The 25,926-nt window shown below is 37.6% G+C and overlaps 1 protein-coding gene across 1 annotated transcript; it reads left to right on the top strand.

Annotated features, from left to right (window-relative positions):
- The first annotated feature begins 678 nt into the window (after positions 1 to 678).
- NGLY1 (N-glycanase 1) lies at positions 679 to 24,863 on the top strand. Its single transcript, XM_082046111.1, has 12 exons — positions 679 to 845; positions 2,230 to 2,344; positions 4,465 to 4,707; positions 7,992 to 8,151; positions 11,334 to 11,556; positions 12,263 to 12,384; positions 12,784 to 12,929; positions 13,114 to 13,224; positions 18,010 to 18,174; positions 19,463 to 19,651; positions 22,969 to 23,146; positions 23,718 to 24,863. Exons 1-12 carry the CDS (start codon positions 718 to 720, stop codon positions 23,891 to 23,893), a joined length of 1,956 nt encoding a protein of 651 aa, XP_081902237.1. The 5' UTR covers positions 679 to 717; the 3' UTR covers positions 23,894 to 24,863.
- Positions 24,864 to 25,926: the final 1,063 nt, after the last annotated feature.

Raw genomic sequence — 25,926 nt, forward strand, 5'->3', positions numbered from 1 at the left:
GCAAAAACCAAAAAAGAGTATGTCATGGTTGAGACAGACAAACGACATAGACCAGGTTCTTAAGTACAAACAGGAGTCTCCATTTATTGCCACAAATGCCTTTTTATGTAGTTTTTACCAGCTCATGTGTCTTTTCGCTATTGGTTACAAGTTGCAGTACTAACATATCATTGGCTAATTTTGCTATCATCAATGTTACTCTTTCACTGCCTTCTCTGTCACGGGTACACCTTTGTATCTCCAGATACTCCTTTACTCCCGTCTTTCTCATGGATAGACCTGAATATCTTCAAGGCTAATCTCTGTTCCCGTGCCCTCCGTCAGGGAATCCACGGACCCTCCGTAGTCCCCCACAAAAGTATTTAATTACTTTTATGTCAAAGGAGGTTTATTTACTTTTATAACACTGTCGCCTGCCAAGGGAGCTCCTGAGAGCCCCGTGTGATCACGAGGTCCAACCTCAGAAGCGGGTCAGGATTGCAACGCGGTTAAAATCCCCAGGATAAAGCAGTTCAGCAGCTCCTGTAACTTCACCGATTCCAGACGGGGCAGGACCCGCACCCCACTCTGGCCCTTTAAGGCCCGCCCCGCCCCTTACCGGGCACAAGGTGTGAGGGCAGTGACCTCACAGCTCCGGCTGCGCATGTGCACTGCGGCGCGGCGCTGCCCGGCTGGGGTGGGTGGGGGGGGTTGTGGTGCGCGTGCCAGGGTGGCGCGATGGCGGCCGCCGTGGGCCTTTCTTCCTCGCCGGGCTCCCCGGCCGTGAGCGAGCTCTGCCAGAACGGGCGGGAGATCTTCCTGGAGGCGTCGCGGCTGCTCCTCACCTACGCGGACAACATCCTCCGGTGAGCAGGGGCGCGGCGGGGGAGCCCGGCCTCTGTGTCGCTGCCCCGTCACGGCCGGCCCGGTGTCGGTTGGCGTGGCGGCGGCTGTCAGGAACGTGCGGCTTCAGCCCCGGGGGCCGCGCTTCGCCTCCCCCTCTTGGTGGGGGGCAGCGACTCGGCGGTCTCAGGGGCTCGGCCCGGTTCCTGGCCGTGACTCGCTGGTCGCGGCCGTGCGTGGGCGCCCAAAGGGACTGAGGGCACGGCGGGCCGTCTTTCGGATAACGCAGTCCGATTGTCAGTTTAGTAATTCCTGTTTTCTGTGCCTAATAAAGCTTTAGAAGCAATTTATCGTAACGTATTCGCAGCGGTTTATTTCCGGGCTTACAGACAGACCGTCTCAAAGATGAGCCCTGCGATTCAATTTTGTTATGTAATGCTGAAGTGCGAAAACATCTCGTTTCTTTTTGTCATTATTTAAAAACAAGATTGTCTCTCACCTTATGTGTGTAGTGGCTTGGATTTTTATTTATTTGTTGCTGATTGGTTTGTTTTGAAGGCTTGTTTTTTGCGTTACACATAAAAGCCTGCATTGGCCGTGATTCTGCAAGTGTTTAAACATCAGAAATCAGTAGATGCATAACAAGCAATGCTAAAATAGTAACTTGATTTTTCTGTTGCCTTTCTCATCTGACTCAGTAAAATTGGTATCAAGAGTTAATTATACTTGAATTCTCGGGAGGTGGCTCTGTAGAGTATATATACACACCAATATGTGCAGTTGACCTTGATGTCATCCAGCAACTCAAGATGTATGAGCTGCCTCTCCCTGTCTATATCTGTTTTGTCAATCATTTGCAAAAACTGTTCTGTGTGACACCACAGTGGGCCCTGGGCTGACTCCTTTTAAAGAAAGAGATGAGAGAAGAAGGTTTAGAAGAGTTGAAAGAGGAAAGGAGAACTGAGAGGTAGCCCTTCAAGAAGCAAGGAGACCATGGTGGTTTCACCTGTGTACCAGGAAGTTTAGCATAATTTCTGTAGTGGCCCTAAAACCATCCAGTGTCATGCCGAGGAGTTCAGCTAGAATGCTACCAGGTGGAGGGGGACGTGCAGTTGTCATTAAGTGTAACTGCAGACTAAGGTCTGTTGGCCAGGGCTACCAAACACATATTTATGGACTTAAGTTGCAAACTAAAATTTAGAACAGGTTTTTAAGTCTCAAAGTTAAATGCAGAAATACATAGATGAAGTAAAAGTTTGATAGGTTTCATATTCTGTCTACATGGTGTGAATGAAACTAAACTTCTAAAAAATATCTTATGAATGACTAATACTGCTTAGTACAGTTACCCAGCTTTTAAGTGTTTACTTAATTTGCAACCATTATTAAAACTTTTAATTTCTTCAGGAATCCTTATGAAGAAAAATATAGATTAATTCGGATTGGAAATCCAGCATTTTCCACGAGGCTGTTGCCTGTCAGAGGAGCAGTTGAATGTTTATTTGAGATGGGATTTCAAGAGGTGAGTATAATTTAGTCATTTCTGGTGCCTTCATCAGCTTACACACTAAAATTTAAAATTAGATTTATTTTTGTTTCTTCTTTCACAGTTGCAAGGAATTAGATTTTAACCCAGTTGCTGTTTTCTTCATTTTCTTTCAATCCTTGTTTGCAAATATCTGTAGGTAACCAACAGAAAATGTAGGTGAGGCTACTTTGGTAATCTAGTGGAGCTAGAGCTAACCTGATCTGTGATAAGATTGGTTTTCTGCTGTTCAGGCATGCAACTAGTTTGCTTAATGGTCAGATATGTATCCATGCTGGCACAAAGGAAAAGGTGGGAAATGGGGTGGAAATCTCTTAGTAGCAGCCCACTATTAGGTGGATATCAGACAACAGTTTCTGTATTGTAGATCTGTGTGTTGAACCTGTAATATGGAATGGGTGCAAAAAAATATCCTGCTTTTCTGCTGCTTATTCTTACCAGCAGTGGGGCTTGTGTGTCCCCACGGTGAGTTAGATAAGGGAAGCTGATCTGGTTAAAAAAAAATCCCCCAAAACAAAAACAAACAAACAAACAAATAAAATATTTTTCAAACAGTTCGCAGTGTAGCTGCGCAAGTACTAGTGTTGTCATGACGGCAGTGGAGGGCAACAGACTGTTGAAGTAGTGGGAGGGTGGGATTTTTACCAATTTTAAATAGTTACGAAACTGTATCCTAGAATAGTTTTGGGTGAATTTTGATTCTGTTGCAGTCAAAAAGATATATTGCAAAGATTGTTTTGTGTCCTCAAATGGTCCCTGTCTTGCTGGAACTTATACTGCCAAAGCTTGAAGCAGCCTTTGAAATTACAGGAGAGCTGGGGTTAGAAAAACAACTCTTGCTTTGCTTTAATTTGTCTATTTAATGCTGCACTTTTATATGGGTATATACATTATGTTATTTAAGTCCAGTTGTCATGAGACCTTTGCCTTCTTTTCTGGTGAAATTTATTAGTGTAGTAGTCCTAATGTAAAAAAAAAAAAGTATGCTGAAAGAAATTATAACTACAGAGGGATAAATGGTCTTATTCTCATTCTGGTGCTCAGGACATGACTTTTAATGATGTGTGTTGGCCAAGAGGTAGTCAATCTAAGTAGTGAAGCACTCAAGCAGTTATAACATAGGCATTTTAAACACATTATAAAGTGCTGCTCTCGCTTCTGTCAGATTTTTAAAAGCATTTTGGCTCAGTCTTATGGTTATTGTGTCAACTGAGGCTGGAGCTCACAAACTTCTCTTCAACTGCGATAACTAAAATTTTTCCTTGTTTTGTCTCTGTGTGATAAGCCAACTTTTTCAATTAAAAATTATGACACTTCCACTGGATTTATACATTCCATTTAGTTTTGTGACAATTTTAAGTGTTAAAGTGAAGCCATGTGTTTGCAATGAGAGGTGACCTAAGGTAACTGTGGATAAACAAATTTCTCAGTTTAATAAATACAAAAGTAGCAGTGGTAGAAACTGAAACTCTTGAACTGTGAATGTTTCAGGATGTTCATGGTTTTGGTAACCTATCTCTTCATGTTAAGTGCACTGATACTTGCTTCTGTCATAATTACTGAGCTTTTGTTATGCTACCAGTAATCATTTTACAATCAAAAATAGGAGCCCAGAAACCAAGCTGGGTGCAGGTCTCAATAAGAATAATATTTCCTATCTGAAAACTTACAAAGCCTAAAACGTATCATACAGAAGAGAATTTCCAGCAGAGGCTGTTCTAGGGACTTGTTCCCCCAGCATTGTCTGTACTTCTGCATTGCCTAGTGTTTCGCTGGTGTACTGCGAGAACTGAGCATTTGTTGTTCATTTCTGTTGTTGCTGCTTTCTCTGCCAAATCATAATTGCATTGTCCATGTGTGGCTCTGCAGAATAAGTTGCTAACAAAAGCATGTTGTTATGAGCGCTTTTTTCTCTAGACTGACTGTAGCTTCTTGATCTAATAGTTTCTGCTGTGGGGGACCTAATCCAAAAGCTGGATCCTGCTAAGCTTTTGTGTGCTAACTTCCAGTAAATGGTACAGCTGTTAGCAGTGCATACAAACTGCTGACTAGCTTAGACTTGCATTAACTGCTGAATTAATTTGTCTAAATTTCAGGGAGAAACTCACCTGGTTTTCCCTAAGGAAGCTTCAATTGAGCAGCTACGTAAAATCAGAGACTTAATTGCAGGGGAGAGGAGTAGCAGGCTGAATGAGTCAAATCAAATCGTCAGATCAGGATCCTCTGAAACTATGGCCAGCGCTCAGACAGTTGCACGTCAGCCTTCAAGACCTGCTGACTCTCTTCTTGCCTCTGCCCGTCAACAACCAGAAACATCACTTGTGCAATCTCTCGAAACGGTAATTATAACCTCGAAACTTTGTAGGTGCACTAATCTTGAATATAAAGATTGAAGAAGGTTAAGTGTTGGGACAGGCTTCTCAGGAGGCGGATGTTTTCAAGACCTGACTGAATAAAGCCCAGAGCAACTTGGTCTGACCTAATAGCTAACCCTGCTTTGAGGAGGATGTTGAACTAGAGGAATTTCTAATTTTTCCGATGGTTTCTGAAGTTTTTGAGTGCTGTTTTTTGTTTTTTTGGTTTTTGTCTCTGTTCAACTTCAACATGAAATATGCCATAAATAGAATATTAACAAGATATTTTGTTGAAGGTTTCTGTAAATGTTTTATTGATCAAGGTGTCATGGAAAAAAAAGCTGATTTGTATTGTAAGGGAACAACAAGGAACAAAGGGTGAGAGGGGTAAGTTGAGACTAGGGCTGTCTACTGTGTTTGGTATTTGAGCGTCAGTAAAAGAACAGGACCATAACTGTTATGTTTATAATTGTTGGCTTCTCAGTTCATGCATTATGACCTGTATGTGTAGCCCGTGAGGACTTTCTTTTTTCACATGAGACTGTTATGAGAGAGAGGAATTTAGCCAGGCCAAGGACAAATCTATAGTTGTTTGGGCTGTTTCCGTGTCTAAGAGGTTGAGATGGAGTTCCCTATCAAGACAGAAAGGCAGAATCCTTCATCTGATGTTACCAGACCTGATGGGAGGAGACTCTTAACACATCATGCAACTTTTAAAAATTATGTTATACCTTTGATAAAAGGTTTGAAAGATGCTTTAGTTTAATTTTCTAAAAAGCTTTGCCCTGAAGAATCAGTATCACTTCAGTCTTAAAAGCTGATGTAAAATGAATCCTTCCAAAAGCTTGCTTCTCATATGTCCTTAAACAGAGTTTCTCTTTTATGTGATACTATCAGTATCTTGTTGAGTGCTTAACTATGACATACTGTTTCTTCCCAGTAGCTGTCCAAGATCAGTGGAAGAGAAATGGCAAGGCACAGATTGAAGTGATGGCTTTTTGGGAAAGAGAGCACTCTGACCCATCATCACCCATAATGTCCTTTGGGAAAAAAAAAAGAACTGTTGTAGGCACTTGAATATTGAGCCATTTAATCTAATTATTTTAGCATGCCAGTAGTTGCCTTTGAAGTATACTGTCTAGGTTTATTTGAATTTTGATCTGCTTCTTGGGTTTTACTGTTTCAGCTGCTTCTGTAATGGTGGCTGGAAGGGATTATGAAACCTCTAGAGTGACTTGCTGAAGTACTGGTTGGTACTGGAAGCTTTAAATGTTGTGTTGATCTTGGAATTAGAAAAATGCTGCAGATCTCAAGTTGGTGTTTGATGTAGTCTGAGGCTAATCCTTCTCATTTGTATTTGTTCTGCCCTGACTTATGCTAGCCATCAGAGTTGTGGATCCATTTCTCTGCAATTATTATTTTTCCATACTTGAGATTCAAGATGAGTGGTGGGACCAAAGTTATGGCAATTTAGAGACATTGCTAATGCAGTGTTGGCACTCTCTTAGAATGCTGTATTTCAGCTGATCACTTCAGGGAATTATACTGCTCACTCTCTGAGCCATTGAATTTGGTCTGTATAGTCTGGGTTGATTGGAAGGAAGTCCATAAAATTCCTCCTAGCTATGACTTGCACAGCAGTAGGTGTTGGTTTTTCAGCGAGTATACTGCAGAGGTATAGTTGTATTGTTGTATGTGCTGCTGTCAGATGTTTGAGAGATTTAGAGTAGGTTTTGTCATGCAAGCATTTTTATTTCTTGCCTGTGTGTTACACCTGTGATTCGTGGGAGTCCTGGTAAGCACAGGGAAAAGTAGATTACATGAGGCAGCACGGGAATACTTCTAACTGGTACTGTTCTAGGGACCTAACCCATTGTTATTTTGAGTCATCTCTGGCTCTTCTGTTTCTTATCATAAGGCATTCTTGAGACTTGGAGAAAGGAAAGCTATGGCTAGTCTCTGTTCTGGTGGATGGATTCTGATACCTTCCTGGATGGCGTAGTGATTACAGGAGGAAGATAGCCAAACTTAAATTTGCAGTGAGGTTCTTGCCAAAGAATCTGGGAGACTTTCTGCTGTGCCGAGCAATATCTCTGAACAGTCTTTCAGGAAGCTGACAGAACATGAAGATTTATAAGACATTCACAGTCCTTAACTTCCCTTATTTCTGTTCTTTCAACTTGCATTAAAACAAATCTGAACACAATTGGGTTTGTGATGCTAAACCAGTTACCTACAGCTGATGAGCTCCAGGAAGAGCAAAACCAGTTCTGTTCTGTTCCAGCAGTTATGAAAAGTAAGGACCAGTCCCATAGTACTGTCCAGCATCAAAATAATCACTCCTAATTTAAATGTTCCTTTGAAAGAAGTCTTCTGCAGTGTTCCCACGTCTGTGAATTATGTTGCATTTGCTGCTAGCACCTCAGGAATGTGTGGGATTTTTGATTTAACAAAGGTGGTAGTTAATGAGGCTAAAGAAGCATGAGCTAGGAGTGGAGAAAACGTAATTTACGATTGTCCCAGGCTTCCCCCCAAAATATGCCAGACTCTTAATTTTAAAATCCCATTTCAATTCATGTGTTGTCCCTCTTTAAATGGGAGTAAATAGTATGCTCAGCTGCTAATTCCACTATTATTAACTTGAACTATTTCTCTTAGTAGATACAGGTGTACCTTATTGGGTGTAACATGTAGTTGCCACCAAGTGATACTTAGGATAACTGACTGAAGAAGCCTAGTCCTTATATTTGATTTGTAGTGAAATACACAGCTCGGTATGTGGTCACAGGGCTATATATTCAAATCTGTGTCAGAGTAGAATTAGAACTAGAAACAGACAAGCAGTATTCATTAATAAGAAACAGACAAGCAGTGTTCATCAATAATGGAGTTCTGAGAACTGATGCAGCAATGTCAAGGAAACAGAATGAATTTCAGGTAAAAGGTGTCCAAAAGAAATATGGGGAGTGGGGGCTAGAAAGTAAGTATAAAAATTGCCATCAGAAATGTCTTTTCTGAATCATCATACATTTCATTCACAACGCCATTCAGAATGCTTGAAGATGAGAAAACTGGCTTTACAGTTTGGGTGGTGCTATCTGCAGTTTTTATTAATGTCTGTAGAAATAAACATTTCACCTGTAAAGAAATATATAATGTAACTATGAGTATAGAATTGTGACTGACTTAAACTGAAATAGGAGAGCTTATTTCCTCTGTTTTACGGTGGAAGTTCATAAATCATCTTGTGACTGAAAATCCTTTTGCAGGCTGCAAATATCTTGAAAGCACTTCAAACAAAATTTGAGCATCTTGTATTGATGTATGAGAATCCTTCTATTCAGCAGAAAGCACTAGATTCAATTCCCCTCCAGCAATTGAAAGGGAAGGCTCAGAAAAAACTAGCACAAGCTACAAGACTGGACAAAGGTAATGCTACCAATTTATAATGTATATGAAACTAGAAATATTATTTCAAACATCTGAATGATCTACTGTGCTTTAGGTGTGTGGATCTGGTCATGTGTCTGCAGGTTCCAAATGCTGTCTCTAAAACAGAATTACTTTCTTCCTAATTTTCTACTCTTCTCTCTCCTCACTTCTGTTGTGTTGTTTTTTATGTTTGTTGTGGGGTTTTTGTTTGTTTGTTTTACTTCATTTTTGTCATCCATCCTTTAGTGCTTAATATGCGAATTAGTAGTAAACAATGGTGGGGAAACGAATGGGCTGAGTGTGTACTGTTGTATCCCTTGCATCTAGAGTGAAATAGCTACGATGAGAGGAGCCTCTTGGTTGAGTAGTCTTTGTTTTGAAATTTTCAGAGTGCAATTTTCCCATATGTGTTACAATTCCAAATTCAGAATAAAATTTCAGAATGCTACTTCTCTTTTTAAAGTGATATTATTGGTGAGATTTTGCATGAGACCTTTCCAAGACACAACCTGATACAAAGAATCACCTTTCTGTCTAATGCATAAATGAATAGTGTTGTTCACATGCCATCCTTTTGGAGCTAGAAGTGAAATATAGGCATAAATATTTGTGGCATCAGTGGCTAAAATTTATGTTTGTAAATGCAAATCTGTTTTGAGTGTACAAAGTCTTTGTCAATTAAATATGACGTTTCTGTTTTCAAGTGACAATTTTAGATTTGTTACAGCTATATAGTGAATATTTTACTTGTACAAGATAAATATTAAAAAAAAGATGCTTCCAAGGTCATATTTAAACCAAAAAATCCTTTTCACTGCGAATCTTTGGTAGAAGACTCTGAAGCAATTCTGCTAACTTGATAGGAGTGCTGTTGATTTGCAAACCAAAAATAAGTGCTTCTTATCATTTTTATAAATGACTTTGAGATGTCTCATGCAACCACACACTGATATGTAATTCTGCCTTTGGCATTAGGGAACTTTTAGACAATGGATTTTCTTAGTAATTTCTCTCTTTTATAAAGCTATACTGGGAAATAAGAAACCACACAAGTACAAATCATTCTCATTCTGCAGCGTAGGACAATGCATTGGGGAAAAGACTTAGCAGTAATAAATGAAAACTGTTTAACTTCCTTTAAAACGAAAAATAAAGACATCCCTCGTTCTGCTGTGCACATTATTAAAAGGGGAAGTAAGGAGGAGGGTGATGTTCCCAGGTGCTTCTTCCCAAGCCATCAAGCTGGTCTGTTCAAAATGGCTTCTAGACCTTAATTTAGATACAAATAAAGGGGAAAGGGTAGAACTCCGCTGTTTTGGATTGTGACAGTCTGAAAGCATTTTTAAAGAGTTTTGTGGAAACATTCCTTTGGGAATGGACTGTTTATGATCTTTGGTTTATCCCTATTGCTGTATCAAGACTGTGACCTGTGGGTGTAACTGCTTAGTGCTTGGGGACACTTGTTGTTAGGACTTCCCTCGCAATGCATAATAGGTATTTTTGGCTTATGAAGTTCAGGAAGTTTGATCAGAAGTACAGACATTTTTTTTACTGTTTCCCTTTACCACCTTCCATTAGAAAGATGGATTGTGCAATCAAAAATAGCTGCGTGTCACAGACGAGTGTTTCTGTTCAAATAAATCACATTCGTTGTTCTCTCCATGCAATGTTTTTCATGAAGGATTTCGTTTACAAACCAAGAGAAGAATATTCATATGATAGCAGTCATATTTTCATAGATGGGTTCTGATTAGTATGTTGTTATCCGGGAAATGACAATATGCTCAAAATCTTCTCATTCAGTTTTTTAGCAGAAAATTTGATATTATGAGGATCTCCATTTTGTAAGCAAGAACACCTTGTCTGAGTGTTTCAGCACAAATGTTTCTCATATCTAATAAGTAAAAATGGAAATTTTACTACAACTAAAAGTTAGGTTTTCTTGCTTTGATTAACAGATGATCTTTTCTCATGAGCTTCATGGTCTTGGTAATGTGTGTTTAATAGAGTTAAGGTCCCCACGGAGTCTTTTGTACCGAAGATTGCTTGAGCTTCACAGGAAGATGTGAATTGAGCTTAAATAAGCAAAACACACATCTTACCTAGTCTTTCTTTGCCATTCTGAAAGATGTACTAATGGACATGGCTTCCTTTAAATGGCATCTTTATAAATTATTGTTGTGTCTTCGTATTCATTAGTCAGATCTGTCTGTGCTGTATTACAAGCAAGCTGTAGTACATAAAATAACCAGGTATTAATATATGTGATTGCAGTGTGGCCTAGATGATGGAGTTAATAGGAGGACCTATTTGAAGGATTATGAATCTGAAAAGGGAGAGTACCTCTCTGGGCATGGGAGCAGAATACAGATTTAAAGACTCTAAGGAGTTCGAAGGGATGTATCCCTTTTGAAAGAATGGGGTTTTTAATTTGTTAATTAGGTAAAGTGGGGTTATTTCCAGGTGGCAGAAGAACAACAGTGTGTGTGAGTAGATTCTAACACCTGTTGTGAACACAGGAAAGTGGGCCAGAAGAGTCTGGTGGTCTGGTGTGGTGGAATTGGCTAGAGTAGAAAAGTAAAGACATTCTGTGTCTAGCTTGCATAAGCTGACAAAGGTGTTTATTTGCTGAATTTATAAACAAACTCAACTTTGTTGACATGATATATGTAAATGTTCTACAATAATTAAGCTGTGTTTGTAGAAAGCCTGTTCATATTATACCTGGTTGTCTAGACTGCTGCTGGTGTCTGGTTCTTTGGGATTACGAAATCAAAGCAATTGTTCTTCCTAGTTAATTAGCTAAGAATAGGAAAATAATACTTAGGAGCAGATAAAGAATTAACACTCTCTCTCAAAGCCCTGGAATAATATGAGGAGCATGAGGAACTTCACCAGGCTTCACTGTCTATTTAACTTGTTTTTCCGAGCAATTCCTTATTCTCACTGTGGTGTTTAGGAGTGCAGTTTTTTGTTCTTTAGAGATACAGTTTGACATTATTCAATCTTGAGAATTTAGATTTTTCTTTTTTGTGTGTGCCTAAATAACATATGAAGCTTTTTTTATAATTAAACTTCTAAAATGTAATGAAGGCCCAGAGATGATCTGTTGGATCTGAACTGGGAAGTTCAATTAAATTATATTTCCATTTGACCTGTGTGTTGTGTAAATTTTACAGGTGCACATGTGAATGAAGAGGACTTCTTGTTGTTGGAGCTCTTGGACTGGTTTAAGAATGACTTTTTTCGTTGGGTAAATAATCTTCCTTGCAGCAGGTGTGGTGGGCAGACACAGCCTAAAAGTGACTACCTGTTGCCTACTGCTGATGATCTAAGGTGGGATGCCAGCCGAGTGGAAAACCATTACTGTAACCAGTGTCAGTTGTGTAACAGATTCCCAAGGTGAGCATACAAAGATTTGCTTTGGCTTTTTGTCTTGTCTTTCCAGAGACAGGTTTGTATTTGTACATTTTTTGAACAAGTGATAAGTTGTTGATCAAAAAGATTAGAAGAGTGGTTTTAAGCAACATGATGGTTGATGAATCTGCAATAGCTCTATAAAATAAAGCAATATTTTCTTTTTAAAAATTGCTAATCTTATGTGGCCTTGTTCTGAATACTTGACGGATTTTCTCTTTTTTTTTTTTTTACTGTTGATACAATAAAATTTCTAAATAAAGTACGTTAATATTGGCGAAGTATGTGGATAGGTTTTTCTTATTTCAATAAAAACTTTCACTTCTGTGGGAGATCACAAAGGATAATGCACATCTTTTGCCAAGTCTATAGCAAAAAAGCAAATATCAGATTTGTTGATATTTTTGCTAACTATTAAAAGGACCAGCATAAACCCCTGTATTTTAAGATAAAGTTTAAGTCACTTTTGAAAACTGAAAAAAAAACAAAACCAGATTCATTTCAGTGCTGTGATAAACATAGGATGGAGTTATGTGAGTCAAAGTATTATAAAAACATTCTTCTCTCACTTGTGTTGTGCAGTAGAGCGATCATTTCCATTGTCTTCTGTGGACTGAATTACACTGAAAAGATTTTAAAGGGTGAAATGTATTTTCAATTATTCTGGATTCATTTTGTTTTTATCCTGTAGGTATAATAACCCTGAAAAACTTCTGGAAACCAGATGTGGACGCTGTGGCGAGTGGGCCAACTGTTTTACACTGTGTTGCAGAGCTGCAGGCTTTGAAGCTAGATATGTCTGGGACTGTACAGGTATCAGTATTCTAGAGTATTGTAATTTTAATGAAAACATACGCATAATGAGGTTATATATTTTATGGTTCTCAGATTATATTAGCTATCAGACCGCATATAAAGTTACGGATTTCAGCAAAGACAGACAGTATAAGTTTGATTTCCTGTATTGCCTGATGAGAAGAAATATAATTCTGCAAGTAAGGTTAGATGATTGACTTCAGAATGATACAATCTTAGTGATCCTAATATAGAAAGAAAGCTCTGGTAAATTTTCTGAATGTAGCTGAACCTAAAACATGTTATTTCACCTGTTCCTTCATTTAATAAGTCAGGAAAAATTACAATATTCTGCAATATTAGAAGAGGGAATTTATCCTTATAATTCATTGTTTATTCTTGGCCTTTGTTATATAGATCATGTATGGACTGAAGTATATTCTTCATCTCAGAAAAGATGGCTTCACTGTGATCCCTGTGAAAATGTCTGTGATAAACCTCTTCTCTATGAAACTGGATGGGGAAAGAAACTCTCCTACATATTTGCATTCTCCAAAGATGAGGTAGGATTAATGATGTTAATAAAAACCAAAATTGCCCTGAGGCAAATGTGTGGTGTATTCCATCTTAGCATGTTTTCCAGAATTATTATAGAAGAGCATACTTTGATGAGCTAGCCTCTTTAAATGAAGCAAGATACCTGGGAATTTTTGGTTGCTTTATTTTCTTCTTCAATTTGTGCTTGAGGTTGTTGATGTCACCTGGAGATACAGCTGTAAGCATAAAGAAGTACTCACTAGAAGGACAGCACTCAGTGAAGCTACACTGCGTGAAACAATTAATGCACTAAATAAAACGGTACGTAGCTTTTCTTAAATGGATTTCATATAATCTCTTACATAGTCAAATGTATGTGTATTTACAATGTGTATATATGTATATATATATAATATATACTGTATATATATATGTTTTCTTGATGGCTTTGCAGTAGACTTGTGCATCTACAGATGTCAGGGGTAAACCACAACTACTATGCAGCTATGCAGACGCCTTGAGGGTGGCTGAGCATTTTCCGCATCAATAATGCTATACTTTAAAAACAACAGTATTTATAGTTATAGGAAATGTAGGCCTAATTTGATTCCCCTGACTTTTTATAAGCTCTAAGAAGCAGGAGGAATAATTGACAGGCTGTTTCTAAGACCTTCAAGAGTGTTGGTAGCATGAGTAGAGCTTTGACTCAGAGCCACATATACTGTTCCTGCCTAGCACCCCCAAAACACAGGGAGCCATTGCAGCTGTGTGTTGTAGTCACAGAACCCAAGTCCACTTGGCACCTCTCTGCTGAGCTTTTTCTACTCCCTGCTTGGGACAGGATGAACTTTTCTTGACTCAATATACTAGAATACTAGAAAACCTTGAACCATCTATAAGGTTCCATTTTTTTTGTTCCCCCTTTCCTTCTAAGGGTAATTCCTGTGCATAGAAATTTTAGTTCTCATGATGGCTTCATAAACAGATTATGCCCTTTTAGAGGCCTGCTGGCCTGCTCTGCTTATATCCACACAGTGAGAGTGAGCAGAATTGACCTGGATGTATTATTTCAAGCCCTGGCCTCAAATGTTTTATCAGTAATGAAAAATTAGCGTCACATAGCAGAGTGGAGCACTGAGACAGCTGACCACAGAGTAGCAACATATAAGGAGGCAAAGGATTAGAAATCCAAGTTGAGGAATGCCTGTGCTTTGTGCAGGGTTGCAGGAATTTGATGGTGTCCTTTCTGAGCACTGAAGCCTTGCTGGCTACAAAACTGATTCAAGGGGGCTTTCTTCTGATCTACTGGCAATAGAAACCAGTCACCAGACTCTTCTCCACCAGTTGTCCATAGGGAGAGATCAGATTGGAAATGGGGCACTAGCAAGTTGAAAAATTACTCTGACAAGATTGATGGAATCAGGAAAGTACAAGCAACTTACTCATGGGCTGGCTTGCCTGACCTTGTTCTCACCTCAGTGATGTTACCATAGGATCATGCTCTGTTTCACTTACAGAAGTCTGGAGAACTCCAGTAAAAAAGCACATTTCTGTCTCCAAGAGATGGTGCTGCATGTTAGTCTATTGGCTTGTTTCTTATTTTTTTCTACCCACTTTATAGGACTGTGCAGCTCGTGAGCTGGCATGAGCACTTTTCAAACAGAAAGAACAGGCATTTTGGTCATGTTTTAAATGAAAATGTAATTAAAAATTGAGTACAGGAAAGAAGGCTATCCATGCACTTTCAAGACACTCTTGTATTTCTTCTTTCTTTCCCTTCACATGGAAAATCCTAGCCCTCCTGTACGCTGCACACTTTGCCTAGTGCTTTCACACATTATTAGAGCTGTCTTATGATTCTGTTAGAACACCTTTGTCAGTCTTTTTGATGATGTTTTTTTCTCTCCTCCCACTCACACTTCCTTTTGTCCAGTAGATGTTCAGAATATTTTTGATTATTAAATTGATAGTAGATTTAATCCCTGTAAATAACTTTTTTTCTTTTGTCTATTGTAATTGGAATGGGATTTCGGGAACTTAGGGTCAGTTTGCCCTCAGGTTGCTAAAAGAACAGTTTTTCTTTCTTACATTTGGCCTAGTCAGGGGGCCTTTCCTTAAGTTCATTCTGAGATGACAATGCAGTGGGAATCAAGGGGCCATTAAAAACTTCCTGTGAGGATCATATTTGGCAGCTTCTGCAGTCAGTAGAGGGGTAAGGCAGCTCACTCCTAGAACTATTGAGACATTTTATAGCAGGTTTCCATTACACTGCTCAGTCACAAGTCTCCATTTCAGCTAGTGTGCCATTTTCTTCACTGCAGCCCATTCAGCAGGTGACCAATGTAGGCAGAGGCCTCCACTAACTTTTCCCATCATCTCCTGGAGACTGGTTCCCCACTAGGAGGGATCATAGCCTTGGTATCTTTTGATGCAGAGCTCCGCATCTTTTAAACTCAGTTCTTTTAAGTTACAACTGAAGAGAAGCACAGTGTGCAGTATACATTGTCACCTAGACTCCAGTATTAGTAAAAATTGAATCGAAGAGATCATTATTGTCCTTTTCCTGCATTAAGAGTAACGGGTCTGGTCATTATTTCTCTGCATTTCTGTCAGCCAAGCAGAGACAACACAACAGTTCAAAGGATGTTGAGTGACCATCGCTGTTAAATGGAAAAGAAGCAAGGATAGTTTAGTCTATTCAGTATGCTATTTTACTTCTCAGAAATATTGTATATTTAATTTGGGTTAGACATTCATAAATGGGTATGTAGCCTGCGGATTAGCAACCATGTAATGTTATTCTATAGTACCATATCACACCCGATTACAAAGTTTTTCTTCACCTGCTTTGTATGGGCACTGCCCTATTCCCATCCATTGTATGTTACAGCTATAGAAAGTGGGGAGAGAATCCTGAACTTTTACTGCCTGTATTGGAGACTGGATGCTAGGGCAGGGAAACAAATAATTTTTTGTTTGCTCCAGGCTTCACTTCTTGGTGGTGATTGTGAATGATTATAAATACAGCCAGGTCAGCTCTTAAAAGGAAAGCTAGTAATTTAGGATAAGTTGTAACCATCTCATGGTGATTGGTGTGAGATGAACCCATATTCCTCGTTTAAAGGTTTGAAATTCAATTTCTACCATCGAATTATCTGTTGCTTACCTAACAGTGGGTCCACTTCAATCACAGGTTATTCGTCTCCTAAAAAACAGTCCTTCAGGAAGCATCAACAGCATAACTTGCACATGATGCAGTACTGATCTTAAAGCTGCAGTTCACAACCCTGCTTCCTTCCTATTCCCTTTGTCTGCCAAAGAAGGGTGGGGCTTGAGCATATATGGAGAGTGTAAAGCCCTAAGGAAAAACAAAAGCAGGAAGTTTGAGCCCATGACAGTTGATAATGAAGTTCTTGGAATCCATTTTGGTACGTGAATGCTATTGATGACAATCTCATTTGTAGGAAACGTAGTTACAGGTTTTCCCAGCACCGGCAATGTTGATCTCTGCAAAGTCTGGGTGTTAAGTGTGTCTTACAGGCTGTTAGCATTTATATGCAAGAGTCTACTGGGTGGGGGGACATGACAAGAATTAGCATACTTGTTCTCTTTACAGTTGAGGAGCTTACCAATTTCTTGTATCACACATAGTAAGAGGCCTGTCTTCTGAAACACCCCACTTGTGCTGAAGCACTGTTCTTTAACATAGATACTGTTACAACAACTGCAGAGCAAAGGCAACAAATGTGGCATCACTAATTTCAGTGGTGATGACCCTTGACACTGGGTTTTCCCTATGTCAAAGTAGCTCAAAGAAAATTGCAGATCAGTATTGCTAACTTAGGGTAAGCCACATCAAAGTTCCTCTGAGCTGGAGTGAGATCTGTAATATTGCATATGGATACCCAAAGTGCTTGGGGAAGTGTTAGATTCAGGAAGGCCTGGTGTTTCGTGAGGGACTGTGGAATCACTGCTCATCATCCATCAACACAAGCAGAGGTGTATTTCCCCTTTGCTGTGGTAGGGCTGGTATTTGGCAGCTGGAATTTGTTCAGCTGGAGCTGTTTCTCATTATTTCTCTGTATCTACTTTCACTTATCCAGTTCCACATTGCTGTCTGGAGCAAAAACCCTTCAAATGCATCTTTTCTTATCCTTAATAGCAAAACTTTCAGAGTTCAGGACTATTTTTGAGATAACTGGAATATTTACTGGCCTGAAGTTTCAGTTCCTAGTGGGCTGAGTGTGCATGCCTTGGGCAATCAACATAGTAGAAAACAAAGAAGGTGTATAATGATTTGCATACTTAGTGTTAAACATCATTTTCCAAGCCTGTGTAGGTGTATGCACAGTTATGGGAAAAGGCTCCCTGTATCGGTTCTGTCTGACATGAAAATCATGGAGACAAAGCCCCAGCCTCTCAGTGAATTTTTTTTTAAGTTGTCTACAGAAAAATACCATTTTGTTTGTGTGGGTAAAGAAAGCATGCTATATATTTCTTTCTCTTTTCCACTAGTATACCTGGAAGTGTAGGTGATAAGTTTTTTTCTCAGTTTTTTGATATCTGCAAAAATATAAATGTCATAGTTTGTTCTTGATAGAGTCAGTCAGTGTGAAATAATTCTTTCAGAGACCAACTGTATCTTTTGTTTGGTCTTAATCACAAAAGCAAGACAGTTGTCAGCCAAATCACTTCACCTTAGAGAAGAAAAATTAGACCAAATAACTATACTTGCTTTCTTCCCCCAAATAATATCAAGAACAGCTATGGTACAGAATCCATATGAATAGCTTTAAAATATGCTATGGAAGTGTTATATCATGTAAGCAATTGTATTATAAATATAGCACAAACCTCATTTTAAAATAAATCCACATAGTTGGTGTATGCCCATTCACAGAAAAAGCACTGCTCTCAACTATGCCGTTAGACAGATTTTTCTTTGCACATGTGGTACAAGATCAATGTTTCTACCAGTGAGTCTAGACTTTAAATGTTAGTCTGTTTTTTTCAGTTCTTTTTTCCCCCACTGGTGTCACTCTAGAACAGAACTACAAATACAGTCTTTTCTGAATTGTTTACTTTGTTTCTTAAATGTATTTTCAGAGACAACAATCTTTGTCAGAAAATAGAAGAAGAGAGCTCTTGGAAAGAACAATTGTGGAGCTTGTTGAGTTTATTTCTCCTAAAACACCTAAACCTGGAGAATATGGTGGAAGGACATCAGGTTCAATGGCTTGGCGAACAGCCAGAGGAGAAATTGGTCCAGAGGTATTTAACTTTTGCACTGGTGGCCATCTTAGAAGTAGCTAACTAGAGGTTCTATGATTATGGTCTGCAGAGGAATAGCGCTTATGCTAGGTGGCCTACAGATGTAGTTCAAATAGTGAAATGGAAAAAAAAATTAGGTGCAAGTCTGTGAATTTAGTAGAGGTCCATAAGAAATATTTGAGCATTGGTGGTGGTCCATTGATTCTAGAACTGTTTGGGAATCCTTGATCTAAAGTGTGTTTTGCTCCTAGAAGTTAATAAAGACTTTTCTTTTTGAGTAGTTACAGTGTGACAGGACTAGAAAGTTTAAGGCAGTTGAAAGCAGTCAAGAAAACTTAAATTTATATATGTTATTAGTTACTATTGATTAAAGCCTAGAATCAGGTTTTCACCAGCAATTTTTGTTAATAAAACAATGTGGGGGATTGTGTAAATGGAACAATCTCTTAAATAATAAGCTCAGTTAATTTTCATATCAATGTTTTTTACTATTTTGAAAGTAATATTTTTCTTTTTAATGATTTTATGCTAAGATACAGCTTCCCAGAACCATAACCATACTTAGCTTGAGCCAGCATGCAAATATGTGACTTAACCTATCACTCATTATGTCAGTTTTGTAGAGATCCTGTAATATGGAATGACTGACAATCCTAAATAGACAATATGAGGTGACACAAAGGAGTTTAGTAGGATTTTTTAAGTTTGAGACACTAAGAGTTTATTTCAGTTTTCCACAGTTTAAAAGTTTTACTTTCTGTTCATCAGAACAATAACGATTTTTTTTTTTTTTAAGATAATAATATGAAGTTATGAAGTTTGTACCTTATGTTTTTTTTTAAGTTGATTTGGAAACTGTCATATACAGATACCTGAATATAATAATCATATAATTAATTTCCTATTTAAATTAACCATTTCTTTATTGATTCTACAGGAAAAATACTCAACATGTAGGCATTTTATTCTTAACATGTTAGTATCTTACTTGAATTTGCTAATTTTATTTTATTTTGTTAATAATTTACTTCCAAAAGTAATCATGTGAAAATTTAAAAAATAAAATTACTGCCCCCCCTCCAGAAAAGTTGCACATTTATTGTAGGAAACTGGTCTAAAACTTCTGTTTTGCAGAAATGCTTTTGTTTGTGACCTCTCTTAAAAATTACTTTTTTATCAGTTGGCAGCAAAACTAAATTGGGAAACCATGGCATACCATTTAAAAGTTACATATTCTTAGTGAAATATTTTGGGGAACTAGGCTGTTTGTGTGTTTTGCCTTTTTCAGAAAAGAAAAGAAGTAATTTTTATCCCCTCTGAAAAAGAGAAAACATCTAAACTCTTCCACCTCATCTACAATATAGTAGAAGATAGTTATACACGGATTTCCAGTAATAATGAAAAGATAAGTGGCTGGGAAACAGGTGTTTGGAAGGCAGAGTCTATCTGGAGAAAGATTGAAACAGACTGGAAAATGGTAAGGATAACAATTACTGAAAACATAAAATCTACCCTGAAAGTATGATAACTCCAATAAGATAGAAAACCCTTGGCAATGTTTGGCATCAAAACCTCTCTTGATGCCTCTAGAATTTAGCTGATGTTAGTAAATGTTACAGTTAAGCTTCAGGTAAGATTGTCAAATAATTTAAGAAGTTGGAGATAAATTTAGCTTGTCTTTCAGAAAGGATGACTAAGTTATCTGCAGGTAGGTAAAATCCTCACTAAAGGAGGATAAAATTGCTTCCTTCTTACGCTTTTGGGCAAACACACAATACTGGTTTATGGAAAAGCAGTGCTTCTCGCCAGATGTTTTTGTTTTGTTTTGGAGAATAACTTTATAGTGTATGATATCTGCTTGACACACGGCCAAAAAGAGAAATTGTCATCCTAAATATTACAGTTCCATCTGCAAGAAGGCAAAAAGCTGTCAGTTATCCAGATTATTGTATACCCTTTCCATCTGTCAGGACACTGAGCAGCAGAAGAGTCATACGCTCTAAATCCAAGAAGAGAACGATGCCTGTAAGATGGGAAGGGGTCATTTACCACCAAACAGCTTTTTCTGCAACAGCTACCTACTGAGGAACTGAGCATTCCTGTCATGGACTATGGCACATTGTTGCTTTGTTCCCTTGTCATTTCACTAGTCTGAAAGGTCTCTGGCCAAATATTCTTCTAGCTTAGGCAATGCTTTGCTTCCCATTGATGAAAAATGGAGCTAAGTATATAACTGTCTTGTGAGCTTTTTTTATGCTGGGTCTAGACGTAACTGACTTGCAAAATGCAGTGGGGGAATATCTTGAAGGACTTTTTCTACGTAAAAGAGAAAGAAAAAGGGAAGAAACTGGAGAATAATATAAAAGATGTTACAACGTGGTAGTCTAATAGGAAAAGAGAGCTAACAAAAACTCAGAATCACGGACAACTGTTCTCTGCTTCCATAGAATCTGCTAAAAATCTGACAGCACATTGTATCTTCAAGTCTCTTGTGATCAGTCACCCTCACTTTTGCAAGAAACATACCGTCTTTGCACTGAAACCAATTATGAGTCTGCTGTTCTGCTCAGCTCTATTAATCAGATAAAGCAAGGAGGGACCAATCTGTAAGACCAGGCAGAAAGGCTTTACTGTTTTATTCAATAGCAGCTCAGTTTTTCTAGATAAAGCACGATAGGATGGCCTAGAGAAATTAGGAGCTACAGATCCAGGTATGTCGGGCCTGTGCATAAGGCCTTCTAGTTGTACAGGAATAGCATCCTGCAGAATGTCTGCATGAATCTAAAATTACTTTTTGTCAGGGTTGTTTGTATTATGGGAGACAGCAGAGGGAAGGGTTTGGGGTTTGCATGTTCTTTTTGTAACACCTCTAGTAGATCTGAAAGGTACGAATTTGGAATTTGATTCAGCAGCTAAGAAACTTACCAGCCAAAGAAGCCTTCACAGAAATAGTTTGTTTTTTTCGTTTAGTGTGTAATGAATGGAAAGGAATTTAAATGCAAAAGCCACAGTAAAGGTAACTACAGGTGTTAATGTTAGCTGAGGAGCAACACAAAAGAACAATCAGTTATGTATTGTCTTTGCAATGTCGTTGATCAAAATGATTCAGATAGATAAGCATCTTGGCCAATCTGACAGTAGACGTCTCCATTCTATTTGTGTATTTTCACTATTCAGTGTCACTGAATGGTGCAAAACAGGTACAAAACAGAAATTTAATCAGATTACCCAGAGATAACTTGGCAACCAGGGCTTGAACAAGCAGACCACAGTAGGTAGTAATAAAAAAAGTAAGAACTTGTAGATCTGAAATTTGTGGGTTTCTAAAAGCTTCTTTTCCAGAAGAATTACATCATTGGAAGAGAATTCAAATGAGTCTTTTTCCAGAATTCAGACTTTTTAAAAATAGTACTGGAAATAGAGTAGCCAGGTACGAAAGTCAGTCAAAAAGACACAAAAGGAAGCTGTAACTTCTGTTTTTCTGATTAAATGCTTGTATATTATGATGGAAGATGAGACAGGCTAATGTTTTAGTTTTTATTTCTAAAAGCCTATGTTTAGTGCACCTTGATCAAGTAGTAATTAATGGAGTGTTTTGGCTTCCTTAGTCAAATATGGCAATTCGGTAGGATCTGGTCAAGGGAAATCTCTTGCTAGAACTAGCTGAGGTACTTAAAAAAATATGTGGAAATCAGCACTTTCATGAACATTTAAGATTATATTCACATGAAAGCAGGTTAAATTGTTACGTTTACATAGGTAATTTTCAGTGTAACACCTCACACCTTTGGGGTTTTTCAGCTTTCTTAAACATGAGAATTAACATTTTTATACCTGGTGCATAGTAACACTAAATTGCTATTTTATAATCTGTCAATGACATTTCTATATTAGGGTGACACCTTTAGTAAAACAAACTACTGTGCTTTATTATAATTCAGTGTTGTTCCTTCCAGATTAACAACTAAAGAGCTATCTAAATCCATTCAGTATGGCATTAATCAGAAGCCTGGACATGACAGAATTTTGATAAGTTTTCTTAACTAAAGATTCTGAAAGGGTCGTGGCAGTTTTGACTCTTTAATCTATAATGTCTGTTATCTTGGTTTGCTGATAGAAGATGCTAGACTTGAAAGGATCATCAGATGCTCATTACAAACTTCTTATGGGGGTTCATAGTAACATTAATGAATGTTAGCGTATGAGTTTTACTGTCCAGCCAGATGAAATTTAGAGCGGGGTTAGGAGACTACATTAAATTACACAAATCTCTAACAGTTCAAACAATGTTTATACAGGGTTTGTATACAGCTAGCATGTATGATTTGCTTTAACCAAGACATGTCAAATCCTGGAGAAGTGGTGTGCAGCCAGCAGCCACATCTGAAGAGTCTAAAATACTGATACACAGTTCTCTTCATCAGCAATATTGAAGAATTAAATGAAGAACCAAAGTGTGTGGGCCTGTGCATTTACATAAAAATCAGAAGTCTGCTTCTTTATGTAAATAATAAACTTAGCTATTTTTGTGTCTTAAACTTTACCAATCATGTTGAAATAGGTTAGTGTTCCCTAGTGAAGGACTATGTACATGTACAATTACCTGAGGAACAGACTTAAGGATTCAAAAATAGATTATATACAAAATTTTACAATGTAGAGTTCTAAAGGTTCAGAGGCTTCATAAAAAATGAAAATGTGTTATCTTAAGATTTTATGTCCTTGTTACAATGATTAATTAAATGTCAAAAACTTGATGATCAAACACATGCTGACTGTCTTCCTTCCATTTAGGTTTATTTAGCCCGGAAAGAGGGCTCATCCTCTGCTTCCATCAGCTGGAAGTTTGAGTGCAAGTCAGTTGGTCTAAAAATAGATAACATTTCAGTTAGGACAAGCAGTCAGACATTTCAGAGTGGAAGAATAAAGTGGAGGCTTTGCTCTCCAACAGCAGAAATTGCTCTGATAGGAGGTAAGTATGTCATTTAAATAATGAATTATATTGCGCAGCAAAGGTGTAACTGGAAATAAATAGTTTATATGGAGAGCGTGGATCCTGTGCAAATACTAAAAATGAAATGCAAATGCAGTTTTATTAGCATACACACACCTACCTGCAACAGAGCAGGGTAAGCAAGAACTGGACACAAGGTACTTGTGTGTTTTACTAGCAAGGACAGGTGCTTCTGTGTGCGGTGGCTTCAACCTTGACTAGGTCCTCTGAGCCCGAGCACTAAACAAATGCTAACTGAGAATTTGCAGCTGGGTTTTGTTTTGTTTTGGTTTGGTTTTTTTGGTGTTTTTTTTGGTTGGTTGGTTTATTCATTTTGTGTTTCGGTTTGGTTTTTTGTGCTGGTGGTTTGTGGGTGGTTTTTTGGTAGTTGTTTTGTTTTGTTTTTTCCTCCTGCCAGTCACTGACAGATGAATTTGAGTAGTTGCAACCCAAGATAGTTAATCATTACAACTTAGTCTTTTTAACACACATTCTAGCACTATATGCTATCTGCAGCAGTGGCTTACTTAATTATATTTTCTTCCAACAGACAAAAATCTTTGCTCCTATTCAGATTTTTCTGGTGCAACAGAAGTTACGTTGGAAGCAATACTAAGTGGAGGGGACGGTGAAAATGCATGGCAACACACACAGCTATTTAGAGAGAGCTTAACAGGATGTGGAGAAAATTGCTTGGAGATAATTATAAAGCTCAGTGACCTCTGAGAACCTGAACTGAAGAGATGTTCTTTGGATTTCTAGAAGATGTTATACCATGGATAGAACATGAAGATTTGCTTGGCAGTTCCCGTTCGTCCTGCTGGCATTTTATTTCCTGTTTCGCTTCTTCCATTTAGTCAACTTGAAACTGCACATATATTGAATAGGTAAACATCACAATGAAAACCTCTTCGCTTTAAAAACAAACACAAAAATTAAGGGATTGAACCATTAAATACCTTTTTTAAAAATTTATGATTAAAAGGAAACTGTTTTTAGAAAGCTAAACATGATCGTAAGAGCACAGAGCAATTGTAATTGATTTTAATTTGTAGTTTTGTGGTTGGCTTGCTGTTTTTTTTTTTTTTCTTATAATCTGTTCCTTGGAAAAACAGTTTGAATTCCATTTTCCAATTACAACAGATGCTTGTGATGATTTTAAAATATTTTAAAGAATAATAGAAGACTTAAACATTTTAAGAGAAAAATATGATTTTATGTAATAACCAGAAGAACTGAAATTAAGATAAATATTGAAACAATCTTAAAATGATCTTGTTATATATCTAAGTATTAAACTTCTGTTTAATACCTAGAAATGTTTGGAAATACGATGGTGTGCTAGGAAAATAAACTTATTTTGAAAGAAGTCTTAATTATGTACCTAAAATTGTCATGGTCTGTGATATGAAACCAAGACTTAAAATTGAGCAAGAACATCAGAATTTTTTCTATTAACAAATAGCTTATTCATTATTAATACTTTTTAATTACATACATTAAAATTTGCCCATTTTTAAAGAAGACTTATTAAGTGTGTAGGTTGAAAACAGTTTTTAAGCTATTGTCTTGAGTTACTTTAAATACTTTTCTCAAATTTAATGTAAAAGTAGATGCAGTTTTTCTGTTTCTTAATGTAGTGTTCAAATTTCTTTGCATTGACTATAATAAAAACTGCCACCCAGGAGATGTCAGATGTAGCAGTACTGTGAATGAAGTGAATGTTCAGATTAGATATTCTTTATCAAAGAATTTGAGGGCTGTGGCTGGATTGTACAAGAAATTTTCTATTTTAGGGGTACAATGCAAAGTTCAAACTACAGTTTTATTTAAAAATGAGTGAGAATTAGGGATGATGTTATCAAGATCAGTGTTTTTAAAGCTTTTTCTTTCTTTCTTTTTTTTCTGACCCTTCCAACCACTGTATTGATTTGAAATGATTGTCAAAAATAATTTACGTTATTTCAGTGTAAATGTTTGCTGACTTTTCAGCAAATCTAAGCAAATATAACACTATTCAGATTTTATTAGGAAACTGCATACACACTGTGAGCGTAGGCATCAAAATTATACCACAGGTATCTTAAATTGTAGTAGATTATGGCAGGTCAGGAGTGACAGAATGATGTATGATACATTATATACTTTAATTCAGAATGAAAACTGATGGTTTATGAAGGGGATTAGAAAGAGTCTTACTCCCTTAATACAGAACAACGTAGTGACAGGGAACTGTATGGAAGGGTGTTTACCCACATTTGAGTAACACAAAGTGAATTTGCCAGTCTCCGTTCAAAATTCCTCCTGTATTTCATTTCAGCTAAATGCCACTGCTGAAATTTTGAGTGGGAACCCAAAGGAAAAGTATTTAGACTAATCTGTATACTATGTTGGAAGAAAATAGGCAAAAAAAAAAACCCTTAGTGTGACACCAATCAACAAAAATGTTTCTGTTTAATGATTTTGCTAGTTGAAAAAGATATTGCTTTGAGACAAATTATTTCTTGTGTTGTAGTACATAAAATAGAAGAGTATAAGGAATGGCAGAACAGCTTAACTGCATTTGCTAATTTGAAAGCAGGAGACAGAAAAATTTTAAAAGTAGTAGTAGAGAAGTCGGGGTTTGTTTTGGTTTGTTTTTTTTTTTTTTTTACAGTTTTGGTCATAATCTCTGGGAGAAGAGTAATAGCTGCAGATAACTTAATAAAATCATCCACTCAAATAGCCGAGTAGTCGAAGTTCATTATTTAAATGTTTGA

This window comes from Streptopelia decaocto (assembly GCF_964273445.1).
Source record: "Streptopelia decaocto genome assembly, chromosome: 2".
In the NCBI taxonomy this organism is placed as follows: Eukaryota; Metazoa; Chordata; class Aves; order Columbiformes; family Columbidae; genus Streptopelia; species Streptopelia decaocto.